Source organism: Dasypus novemcinctus, chromosome 2 (genome assembly GCF_030445035.2).
Source record: "Dasypus novemcinctus isolate mDasNov1 chromosome 2, mDasNov1.1.hap2, whole genome shotgun sequence".
NCBI lineage: Eukaryota > Metazoa > Chordata > Mammalia > Cingulata > Dasypodidae > Dasypus > Dasypus novemcinctus.
In genome coordinates, this window is record NC_080674.1 from 81062846 (window position 1) to 81075799 (window position 12954).

General features: G+C 40.4%; 1 protein-coding gene across 1 annotated transcript in view; it reads left to right on the plus strand.

Moving 5' to 3' along the window:
- The window catches only part of CMYA5 (cardiomyopathy associated 5), a 112451-nt gene continuing 99497 nt past the window's right edge, over positions 1-12954 (plus strand). The window contains exon 1 of the mRNA XM_058275391.2: positions 1-270. Coding sequence (XP_058131374.1) covers positions 131-270 — 140 coding nt within the window. The 5' untranslated portion in view covers positions 1-130. The remainder of the gene's footprint in view (positions 271-12954) is intronic.

Sequence of the window (12954 nt, forward strand, 5' to 3'; positions counted from 1 at the left end):
CCCGCGGGCTGGGAACCCGAGCCGTCCCCGCCCGGGCAGGGTAGGGCAGGGGCCAGAGGCGCAGTCAGAGGGAGAACACCAGGCGCGGCGCGGGCGGCTCCGGCTCCAGCTCCGGCCCGGGAGAGGCGCGATGGCAAGCAGCAACAGCAACCACGCCGCGGAGAGCTCCGAGGGGGACGAGGAGGCGACCCGGGAGCTGGAGACCGAGGAGTCTGAGGGAGAGGAGGAGTCGGAGTCGGCAGCGGAGACCGAGGAGGATCTAGATGCCAGGTAGTGTGTGTCCCTCCCCTCAGCCCCGCAGCTCGAGAGCGCAAGGCTGGAGGCCTAAAGTGCCTGCCCCCGCTTCCGGAGGAAATCTATCTGCACTTTCTTTATTTTTTTTTCCTCCTGAGGTTCATTTTCCTGGAGCTAAGCACTTTCTCTCTGGGGTGTGCTGCCTTTTTAAAGAGCTTGAAGGTGAAGGCGCTTGCTGTCAGCTGGAGTGACAGGCCCACCTGCAGCAAAGTTCACAATCCCCCCTCCCCCCAGCTCCTTGTGACTTTGTGCTCTTGTTTATTACTGGGGATTTACTTAGGGTCCTGCCTGACTGCAGAAAAGTGCTGGAGTGCTTTCATTTGGCCCAAGCCATAGGAACAATCTTGAAAACCTGAGCCTGAGAAGGCCGCGGGGGTGGGGGGTGGGTGCCTCCTGGGTGCCTAATACTGGGCCAGTTTGCTATAAGGGGACTTTATTTTGGTACAAAGGCCCATACATTCTTTAGAGAAAAGAAACATGGGTTTCAGTGACCCCAGTTCTTAAATCCTGCTTCTTTTTTTATGGTCCCAAATTTCAAAGTTTCAGTGAATACAAATATGATTATGTAACACTATATAAAAGGATGGGTCGCCCTCCCTCTCTTTCATCCTTCCTTCAATGAAGTTCTAAAATAAAAATAGTAGGAATCCTCTCTCTATTAAAGTTTGTTTCTACCTTCATTTGTTTTCGTTGAAAATGTTTTTTTTTCCCCCTGAGCGTGTCTGTTAGTCAGTAGTGTCACTTCCTAAATCTATTAAAACTGGCAGTGAAAAGATTTTGTAGATGACGAATGTGCTCCATTGCTTCAGAAGGCCCACTTTATCCAAAGTTAAAACTGCTGTGCAACAAAAGCCAGTAGAGCTGAAGTTGAAGTAGCTCATAGAATGGCACTGATTAGAAGGAACTGGTCAATCAGAAGTCTTGAATGTTGGTTGTATATTTACGAAGTCACTGCTAAGTGGGACACAATTCCTGCTCTCAAAGACTTTATGGAATGTTAGGGGGCAACATAGAGAGTATGCAACTATGTGCTAAAAAAATTAGGAGGCAGACCAAACTGGGTACTGTGTAAGGTCAGAAGAGTGTGTAGAGCTAGCAACTGTCTTGAAATAGTAGACATGAGTTGGGCCTTAGTGTATGGGCAGGGAATGCTTAAAGGAAAAGCAGAGAAGGCACCTGTGGGAAATGGAACTGGGTGTAGGGGAACTGTTACTGTTAGGCAGTATTGATAAGGGGAAGTCGGTCAAGCCCAGCCTTTTTATTTTTTTAAAATTTTCCCCCCTCCCCCCACCCTGCTGTTTTTGCTATGTGATATTCTGTATCTATTTTTCTTTTCTTTTTTTGTCTTATCGCTCTACTTTTTCTCAAGCCCAGCCTTTGTAACCTTTCCCCCTTAATGGTGTTCAAGAATCTTCATACCCTTGCTCAATCAAAATGTACTCCCAAGAATATCTGAAAACTCATTTTCACTAAAATGTAGACAGTAGAAAATAATTCAAAGATCCACTTTAGGGTTACTTTGCCCTTTGACAGAGGTCAAGTCCTTCAGGTAAAGATCTGATTTTTCTGCAATAAATTTCAGCTTGCTTTAACCACAGGCGATAAGGCAAACACCAGGGCAAGAGTTCAGAATGACTAGAGTGGAGAGAACCAGTAAGGTAAGAGGTGGATGGTGATGGGGTCCTTGAAAACCATCACATTTTAAATTCTGGATTTGATGGTATGGGTAAAAGAGTTAAATAAAGCTTCTGAACAGGATTAGGAGAACAGACTGGTGTAAATGGAAATTTAGTAAATAGGAGCATATTGGAAATTTGGGTTTCTGGAGGGATTGTATCAGGAAGGCAGTAGCAGAAAGAAAGAAAAGAGGTGTCTAAGATTTGGCCCACAGTGAGGCAATGGAAAGGAGATAGCAGCAGAAACTAGAGTAGGGAGCCATGGTAAGGAACTCCTAGGGGAACTGGGGCCCCCAAACTGCTCCTACCTCAGAGTGTTGTCAAGAACCAGCCGTTTTGTTGTGCATGAGTTTACAGATATGGCTTGCAATTCTTCTTTCTTCTAGACTAGAGGTGATAACTTGGAATATTCTCTAATGAATGGGGGGTGAGAATGATGTATCACCTTTTTTTCACCTCTTCCCTCTGAGCTTTACAATGACAAAGTTTTACTTAGCTGGGCACAGTGCTAAGTGTTTACATAAGCATTTTCATTTTAAACCTTTCCAGCAACACTGTGAGGTGATTGTTCTGTTACAGATGAGGAAACTGAGACTTAGTGGCTTCATATAATTTACTGAGGGTATAAGGCAAGTAAATCTAAGAACCATGATGTGAGCCTATATACTCCAAACCACTAGACTTTCACCATCTCCCTTTCTTTTTAAAAGCTCTCAACAGATTCATTACTTATAATGCTATGGGCTGAAACATGAATGATTCTATCTACCTTCTACTTTGAGAGGAAAAGGAAAGTCCTGATTTCTTTGAGCAATAGTATAAGTTTTCCTCCTTGAGTGGAAAGGTTGTCTCTACATTTTTTTTCAGAGGTCAGAACTATTCTCAGCTCAATCACAAACTGATTTTTAAAAAATATTGAGTGACATGTAACAGTGAAAAAAAAAAATCAAACAGCCTAGGTAATAATGGAATGATTGAATTATTGCATCAGGTTGATGGAATATTTTAAACCATTATTAAAATTCTACTTATGAAGATTTCTAATGATATGGAAAATGCTTATATTGAATTTGAAAACATTAACTGTATAATTTAGAATAATCTCAACCGTAAAATTAAATATGTATTGGAAAAAGGTCAAGGTCAAAAGAAAATATAGCAAAATGTTAATAGTGGTTGTCTCTGAGTGATGGAATGGTTGATTAAAATTTTTCTTTATATTTATTTGTATTTTCAGTTTTTCTATAATGAGCATGTATTGCATTTTATCAGAAAAAATAAACTTTTTAAAAATTCAAAAAATAAAATGTTTAATATACTTATAAATCTTTTCTTTACTATTTCAGATATAATAAGAAGAATTTTCTGTAGTTACCTTTCTGAATCTTGGAAAAATACCCTTTAAAAGTAAAAGTGGGTTCTCTCTGCCTGGAGGCGCCTGCACCAAATCTTGGTGTATATTTGTCTTTCTCTCCCATTTCTCAGCAAACTCTATTCTTTTCCCCCATTTTCACAAATACATTCTTTGAGGGAAAAAAGTGCTTTTGTAGTACACCAGTGCTTATAGTGGATCAGAAGAATGCCCTTTAAAAGTGAAAGTGCTTTTCTAGTGCACCAATGCTTATACAGGATCAGAATACTCCTCCTGATTTTTTTGTTAAGTGGTCTGAATATGATATATGGTATTAAGAGACCTGTGAGCAAATCCTACTAGCTGTTCTATCAAGGGCAAATTCCCTATTCTCTCTTAGCTCTGATTTTCCCATCTGAAAATGGTAGCAATTGTTTCTAATCCATAAGATTGTAATAAGGATTAAATAAACTATGTGAACACATATAGGAGTGCTGAGCCCTATTAGGTTCTTAATAAGTGTTAGTTTCTTGTATAACTTCAATTTGAATCATTACTGTCAACAAAGCTCTACCTTGTGTCCACCATTCAGCAATGAATGAGGTAAAGTGATAATAGTCTCAGTTTTCAATATGAGTAATGATCCTATTCTACTTTGGCTTATCAGTATTCATTCATTCACTGAACATTCGTGGAGTGCCTACTAATTGCCATGGACCATGCAAGGTGCTGGAAATATGACGATTACTAAGAGTCTATTACTGTCCTCAAGGTGTTCAGAGTCTAGGTGGAGAAACAGAAAAACACAATTATGTTATTAACTGTTATAAAATATTTGAGGACTGAAAGGTCTGTATGAAGCACTTCAAAGTAAGAAGAAAGTCCTGGGATGCATTCTGCCTGAAAGTGTTGGGGGAAGGCTTTATCAGGAGCCCCTGGAAGCAGGTCTGGAATAATAATGAAATGCCATGGAGGGCCTGTAGTTTGTGGATATTAAAAAAGGGTTTTTATATTGCTAAAACTTCATACAAGATTGTTTGTAAATGGCAGATCTATAAACCTCACAGGATTTTAGAGCTGGGAAAGAAAGGCTTTAGAAACATTTATTCCCAACCCATCCTTTTATAGATTCAGAAACTAAGTGTCAGGGGACCTTTGTTCAAGGTCACACAACTTTTTAGTGGTAGAATTAGGGCTCAACCTTGGGTGTCTGGACTTCCAGTCTAATGACTATTAATTTATTCATTTCAACAAATATTTCTTGACCTTCTACTATATACCAGATGCTGTTCTAGACACAAGGAATACAGCAGTGAACAAATCAAAGTGCCTGTCCTTCTGGAATGTACTTTTCAGTGTAAGTAGACAAACACATCAAACAGATATGTAATATGTCTGGTGGCAATAAGTGAGATGAGAATAAATATAGCATGATAAGGAATATGCTGTTTTGAATAAGGTAAGGAGGACAGCTTCTTTGATGAGGTGCCATTTGAGCAAAGATTGAAGGAAATAAGGGTGGAGAATGTTCTAGGCAAAGACAAGAACAAGTACAAGGGCACTGAGGCAGGAATGTATGTGGCTTATTTTGAGGAACATAGAGGCCAGGTTACTAGAGGAGAATGAGCAGAAGGGAGAGTGGTCAGAGGTGAGTCCAAGATGTGGTTGGGTTGCAGATCATGTAGGGCTTTGTAAATCATGGCAAGCAGTTTGAATTTTACTGAGTGAAGTAGGAAGCCATGACCTGTCTACCATACCTTCCCAGATATAAAAACAAAACAAAACAAGAAAAACGTGGTAATTGTAGTTTTCCTTTAAATAGCATCAATATTTTCATTTAACCAGTATTTATTAAACACCTACCATGTGGCAAACACTGTGTTAAGTGTTTCAAACTCATGACCTTCTGTATGGAGAGGGAGATGTAAATATACACTTCTGGCTTTTGTATTTTCTGACTATAGACCAATGAAGCCTAACTCTTTTAGCCTCTACCATAGTTTACTTACAAACTTTCCAGTATTTTTGTTTTGGATCATTCTCTAATGTTCACTTTTAATTTATTTGGTTAATCACAGAGGACTTTTGCCACAGCAGGACCAAAATTTAAAAATTACCTTCAGTTGTGACTTTGCCGGTGCCTATGTTAAGTAGGTTGTCTAAGCTGATAGAATGAAAATTACTAGTGGCATTCACATTTAACTAATCATTAGGAAGCAAACCTTTTGGGAGGTGAAGGAAATTTATAAATGGAGCACTGTGTTTCCATGTATCTATTTATATAGTGTCTCCCACTGCTGTGCTTACCTAGGTGTTTTGACAAGTGTGTTATTTGAGCCAGCTCTCTTCTGAGGTCAGTAGGGAGAGGGGAGAAGGGGAGGGGAGGGGAGACCGCTTAGGATGCCAGAGGCTGAGGGAGGAGAGAAGGATAAAAGAGAGGCCCTTGGAGCCAGAAATTGAAGAGCTATTTAAGTGTTGGCTGCATGGGTGTTACATGTCCTTGGTAAGACTTTGACCAACAAGAGTTGAAATTGTTATTATTTTCTTTAAAACAGCAAACCTACTAAAGTGTTAGACATATTAACTGATAGAATTGTACCAAAAAATGTGTCTTGTATTCCTGGATGTTTGAATACTGGCTTAATGAGAGCTTTGACTCTATTTAGACAATATTATCAAATTCCTTTTCCTGCCAGGAAAACTTAGAAAAACAGGTGTAAGAGATTGGATGTGATTAGCATATAATCTTTGGCCTAGTCCAACACTGTTCAATAGAAATATAATGTGAACCACATATGTAATTTTAAATTTATAGTGGTCATAATTTAAAAAGTAATAAGAAACAGGTGAAATTAATTTTAGCAATGTAGTTTCTTTAACCCAATTTCCAAAGTATTATCATTTCAATAAGTAATCAATATAAAAATTAACCTGATATTTTACATTCCTTTTTTTTTTTTTTGAATACTAAGTCTTTGAAACTTGGTGTGTATTTTACACTTTTAACACATCTCAATTGACCCTCGCTAGCCACATCTCAAGTGCTTAATTGCCACATATGATTAGTGGCTACCATATTGGACAGTGCAGGTTTGGTAATACCAAGAAATCCATTAGCTTCAGTGGAATACATAGAATTGCTCCAGTGATAATGAACATTGCCCTGTCCCTATACTATGATCTCACTGATTTGAAGTTATTAGAATAAGCATCTGCCTTTGCTATAGGAGAGGCTAGAAAGAGGAGCCCTGAGGCACAGACAAGGTACCTGTGCAAGGTACCAGAGACATAAAGATGATTGGATAGCACCAGTTGCTTCTTTCACAGACCTCACAGTCTGATGAGGGGGAGCAGTTAACTCTACCATAATGCTGTAAGCGCTACACTAAGGGTATTAACATAGGAATATGGAAAAGACATTCTTCTTGAAAATGAGGTTTAGAAAGTTTAGCAGAGAAAGTGATACTGCAGTTGGGCAGAATGGTATTCCACTCCAGGATGTGGTTTGACATTCCTTTAGTCTAGCTCTTGTGTGGTCAATTGCTGCTCTGTGTAAGCTTTGTTTTCACCATCCAGAATCACTGAGGAGTTTCTAGGGTTGAGGATATTTGTTGAATGAATAAGTGAATGAATGAATTAGCGAGTGAATCTTGAGGTGTTCAGACTTCTTCAAGAAGCAAATTTGTTTGAATGTTAAACCTGTTAGATTACGTAGGATTTCACTGATTGCTGACCATTCATTTACCAGGAATTGATAATTCCCAGTGACTTGGGTTTATTTTAGTTAGTTAATTTTCCCTAGTGACTTTGGAAATACAGTACTTTGGAGGGGACAGTGATAAGTCCTGAGGGACTTAATCTTCAATTAAGATGGCTCCTGTCATCATCATCTGCTTATGTGTCTTGTCAGAAAGCCTCTCCTAGACTAACCTTTGGGCCAAATCATAGATGGAAGGGTAAGAATGGGTTTTGCTTGTTGCTCAAAGAAAAGTCCTCTATTAAGGCAACGGGAGTGGTTCAGTTCCAAAATTCACATCCTAGTCTGATAAAGTCCAAGTTGCATAGGAAGATTGATTGATTCTACTCCTCATTTAGAATCAAACTCTAAATGCTCAGAGCTCTCTTAAGGAACTCTTACTGTGTTTTCACTAGGGCATTTAAAATTGTTGATTTGTATGTAAATAAAATTTATCATGTCTATTTTCTTAAATGCATCTACTATAAGAAATTTTCAAGAATATTTATTGAGGGTCTGCTGACTGTACCAGGCAGTGTAACCATGGAGTGAACAAAGTAGTTTTCCTAATATTGAGAGTTTAACCTCTTGGGAGGGCAGACATTAAACAAATAACCCCCCAAAATAATCAGTTAGTTCAAACAAATGTATTGGTAAAAAAAAAAAAAAAAGATGAATTGGTCCTGCGTAGTTGAGGAAGTAGTCCTCTAGGACCCCAGCCCTCCAAGTCACAATTCCTGAAGACTCCTTTTTTATTCTCCTAGGAGGTTTCTCTCTGTGCCTCAGGGCTCCTCTTTCTAGCCCTTCCTATAGCAAAGGCAGATGCTTATTCTAATAATTTCAAATCAGTGAGATCATACTCAGTCTTGTGGTCTGAGTCTGGCAGGAGAACCTGGCTGCTGGTGACACTTATCCTAGAAGGGACTTGGACATCATCTAGCCTGACACTCTTACGTTTTTGATGAGTGAACAAAGACCAGAGAAGGGAACGGAAGCCAACACTTATTCAGGGAACATTTAATCTATGCCAAACACAGTAACTTATTATGTATACAATAACTCTAGATACAGGTATTACTTTCATTTCCATTTTACAGAAAAAACTGAGGCTTAACAATATAGATTAATTTATCTAACTTCAAACAGCTATTAATGATTATAGCTAGGCTTCTAACCCTAGCCTAATAGCAGAGCCAGTGCTGGAATTCTTAGTTCGATGCTCAACATTTACACACATGCACTCATCTCTTCATTATTAACCAATTTATTTCTTTTTTATTTGAGCATAAATTTACTTTTTAAATATTATTTTAAATTACTTCAAACTTTAAAAACAAAACATAAAACACTCAGAAAATCTGTTGTAGCTAATCCTGATCAGCACTTTAGCTATATTAAATTTCCTAATGTGTAATAGGGAGAGTAGTTTTAGGGTTAAAAATAGATATTAGGCAATCCAATGTGACTGAATTTTCATAAGGTCAAAGATAGCAACACCAAAAAAACTTCTTTACATACTGTATGTGATCATGTAATAAATATACAATAGATATTGACCATATGTTTATAAAAATTCCGATTCTCTGTTTAAAAGACAGAATTTATTTGGGTTTGGAATAGTGGACTTTGAAGTTTTTTCCCTTTTTTTTTTTTCTCCTTTTTTAGAGTAGTTGTGGGTTTACAGAACAATCATGCATAAAATACAGGATTCCCATATACCACCAACTACCAACACTTTGCATTGGTGTGGAATGTTTGTTGCCATTGATGATAGCGCACTTTTATACTTGTACTATTAATTGAAGACCATGGTTTAACTCAGGTTTCACAGTCTGTATAGTGTAGTTCCATGGATTTTTAAAAAAATGTTTTTCTGTTATCACATACAGTCTAACATTTTCCCTTTTAATCATATTTGGATACATATTTCAGAGTTGTTAATTGCATTTGTGCTACCATCACCACTTTCCATTACCAAAACATGTCCATCATTCCAAATAGGAACCCTGTATATGTTAAGCCTTAACGTCCCATTGTGCAGCCCCTTCAGTTTATACTAAGGCCCAGTAGCAGGCCAAGAGCTGTTTATCAAAAGGAGAGTATTTATCTTCAAAGGATGATAGGGATTGCTCCAAAATCCTAAGAGTCTGCATTGTGATTCTCCTTCAGGGGCCTCCCAGGGGCTCCAGATGGCATCTCTATTTGCCTCTGACACTTTAAGCACCATTTGGATCTGCTGGATCATATGGCACAAGTGGCCGTGCAGCTTGCCCAGCAGCCTGGACCTGTTGCTTCACAGAACCTCCTCTTGTTCCAGTTCTCACTCAAAACCAGCAGCTTTTCTGGTAACTTGGTAAATGGTCCCAAGGAGCACACTCGAATGAGGAATATTTTGTCTCCAAAATCTGAAGAGACCATCTAAGCACTGTGCCTCTTTTTTGGCCATAGGCGGCACCAGAAGCAACAGCTTATCCTTCACTTTAAAAAGAATATCTTTTTTAAGATTTATTTTTTATTTATTTCTCTCCCCTTCCCCACCCCAGTTGTGTGTTCTCTGTGTAATCTTTTGTGTCCACTTGTAATCTTGTCAGTGGCACCCGGAATCTGTGTCTCGTTCTTGTTGCGTCATCTTGCTGTGTCAGCTCTCCGTGTGCGCAGCACCATTCCTGGGCAGGCTGCACTTTTTCGTGCTGGGCAGCTCTCCTTACAGGGTGCACTCCTTGCGCGTGGGGCTCCCCTATGCGGCAGACACCCCTGCGTGGCAGGGCACACCTTGCACGCATCAGCACCGTGCATGGGCCAGCTCATCACACACGGGTCAGGAGGCCCTGGGTTTGAACCTTGGACCCCCCATGTGGTAGGCAGACGCCCTATCTGTTGGGCCAAATCGGCTTCCCATAGAAGGAATATCTTGACATACCCCCACACCCACTGGACACCTAGAAATTTCACTGAGGTGGAAGGTCCTTGTATTTTTGTTGGATGTATCTCCCATCCTCTCTCATGCAAATGCCTTACCAATAAGTCTAGAGTAATTGCTGCTTCTTGCTCACTAGGTCCAAGCAGCATGATATCATTAATATAATGGACCAGTATGATGTCTTGTGGGAGGGAGAGATAATCAAGGTCCCTGCAGACAATATTATGACATAGTGCTGGAGAGGTGATCTACCCCTGAGGCAGGGCAGTGAAAGTATGTTGCTGGCCTTGCCATCTGAAAGCAAACTGTTTCTGGTGGTTCTTACTAATGGCAATTGAGACCAAAGCATTTGCCAGAATGATAGATCTGCATATCAGGTACCAGCTGATGTGCTGATTTGCTCAAGCAATGATACCACATCTGGGACAGCAGCTGCAATTGGAGTCACCAACTGATTAAGTTTATGATAATCTGTCATCCTCCAGGATCCATCTGTTTTCTATACAGGCCATATAGGAGAGTTGAATGGGGATATATTGGGAATCACTACCCTGGCATCCTTCACATCCTTAGTGGTGGCACAGATCTCTGCTGTCCCTTCAGAAATCTGGTATTGCTTTTGATTGACTATTTTGCTAGGTCAGGGCAGTTCTAGTAGCTTCCACTTGGCCTTTCCTACCATGATAGCTCTTTCTCCACAAGTCAGGGTTCCAATGTGGGGATTCTGCCAGTTACTGAGTATGTATATTTGAATTATACATTCTGGAACTGGGGAGATAACCACAGATGGGTCTGGGGACCCAATGGACCCACTGTCAGATAGACCTGAACTAAATCTCCATGGAGTAACCTCCATAAGCCCTTACTCTGACTGGTGAACCTCAGTGACATTTTGGTCCTCCTGGAATTAATGTTATTTCTGAGCCAGTGTCTAAAAATCCCAATGTCTGATCATTTCCTTTCCCCCAATGCAGTTACCCTGGTAAAAGGTCATAGGTCTATTAGGGGAAAGCTGGGAGGAAGATAAATTTTTGGTGGTGTAACAGGATCAGTCCCAAGGGGACTTGGCCTTGCCCTCACTCAAGGGGTTCTGGGTCTATAAACTGTCTCGAATCTGGGAATTGATTAAGAGGCAATAATGCTCTGTTTCTGTAATTCAATTTAGGGTTTTATTCACTCAACCTAGAGCTCTTCTGCTTACACAGATCAAGTAGGAATTTAGTAGACTGTCCTTCCTTTTACTTCTAGGTATCCATGATCTATTAGCCAATGCCATAGGTCTATGTGACTCAGACTCTTTTGATTGCCGCTTTGAGTCTGCCTTCATTGTGATAGCCATGCCACCTTGTCTTTCGTGATTAAGCCCTGCTGCTTGACTTCTGCCAGCCCAGGATCTGATCATCCCCATAGTGTTTAAGGATTCTAGTTCCATGACAGCAGTTCCCATGGTTATATCTGACCTACAGAGAAGAGCAACCCAGGGCTCTACCGGGAAGATGGAGTTAATTTCACAAAATTATTCCTCAATGTGCTGGTAAAAGGTGTGTCCTTAGACATTACTGGAGTGGGCAGATCATAAATGGGCGAGTCCTTTCTAGCATTCCAGTCTCTCTAAGCTTTTGGATTTCTTCATCTATAGTATGTCAGGGTATATTAGTCAGCCAAAAGGGGTGCTGATGCAAAGTACCAGATATCTGTTGGCTTTTATAAAGGGTATTTATCTGGCATAAAAGTTTACAGTTACAAGGCCCTAACAAGTCCAACTCAAGTTGCTTCCTTACCAAACTCTTCCCACGTGTTGAAGCAAGATGGTAGGCAACATCTGCAAGGGTTCAGCCTTCCTCTTCCCTCTTCAGGCTCCGTGGGTCCAGCTGCTTCTGATCTCAGCTGTAGGATGGCATAATGCTGTCTCTCTTCCCAGGGTTTCTTTCTTTCTGGGCTCAGCTGCTCTATTCTCTTCACAAGATCAGCTATAAACTGTCAGGTGAATGGCTCATCTCTCTTCGAAGGGCCTCTGCCGTGTCTGTGGAGCTGTCTGTCTTCCTCTATGTTCTTCTGTGTATCTACTTCTGTGTTCTTCTTGAATGAATGTCCATCTGTATAGCCCACAAAGAGGGCAGGGACTCAAACTCTGTCACCCTAACGACATGGTGGGATCAAAGCCCTAATCTTAACATAATTTAGTCAAATTTTCAGGCATCTCAGCTGAATCTAATACAAAGAGTATCATGCCCAGAGGAACAGACCAATTTACAAACAATCAAATACCTTTTTTTGGAATTCATAAATAATATCAAACCATCACACAGGGTAAATTGGGCATCTCAACTTCGGGCATTGTAGGCCATCTTTTGGTCCATGTTTTAATCATCCAAACAGTTAGAGCCCTTTTTAACCCCTTGAGCTACAACATGAATCCAGAATCTCTGTTTAATGGGTCCATATCAATAAATACATCCTGATGCAACTTTATGTTCCTTCTACTATTATCCCATACCTTTAATATCCATTCCTATACATATTCCTCTGATTTCTGTTTATATAAAGTGGAAAACTCATGCAGTTCTTTTAGAATATAATGTACTTCCTCATGAGTCATACTTTGTACTTCACCTTTGGGGGCTTGTTATGATTTTAGTTATAGGTCTGGAAGAGAGAAGAGATTGTGGGGGTGGGTAAGGAGAAGAATTAGAAGTGTTTTGTGGGAAGTGGATGTGGCTCAAGCAATTGAGCTCCTGCTTACTACATGGGAGGTCCTGGGTTTGGTTCCCAGTACCTCCCGAAGAAAAGGAGGAGCAAGATAGTGAGCTGACCCAACAAGATGATATACTAAGGAGGAAAAACAATGAGAGACACAACAAAGCAGGGAACTGAGGTGGCTCAGGCGATTGGGTGCCTCTTTCCCACATGGGCAGCCCTAGGTTAGAGAAGGCAAGCAGACACAGAGCACACAGTAGATGGACACAGAGCGGCATAG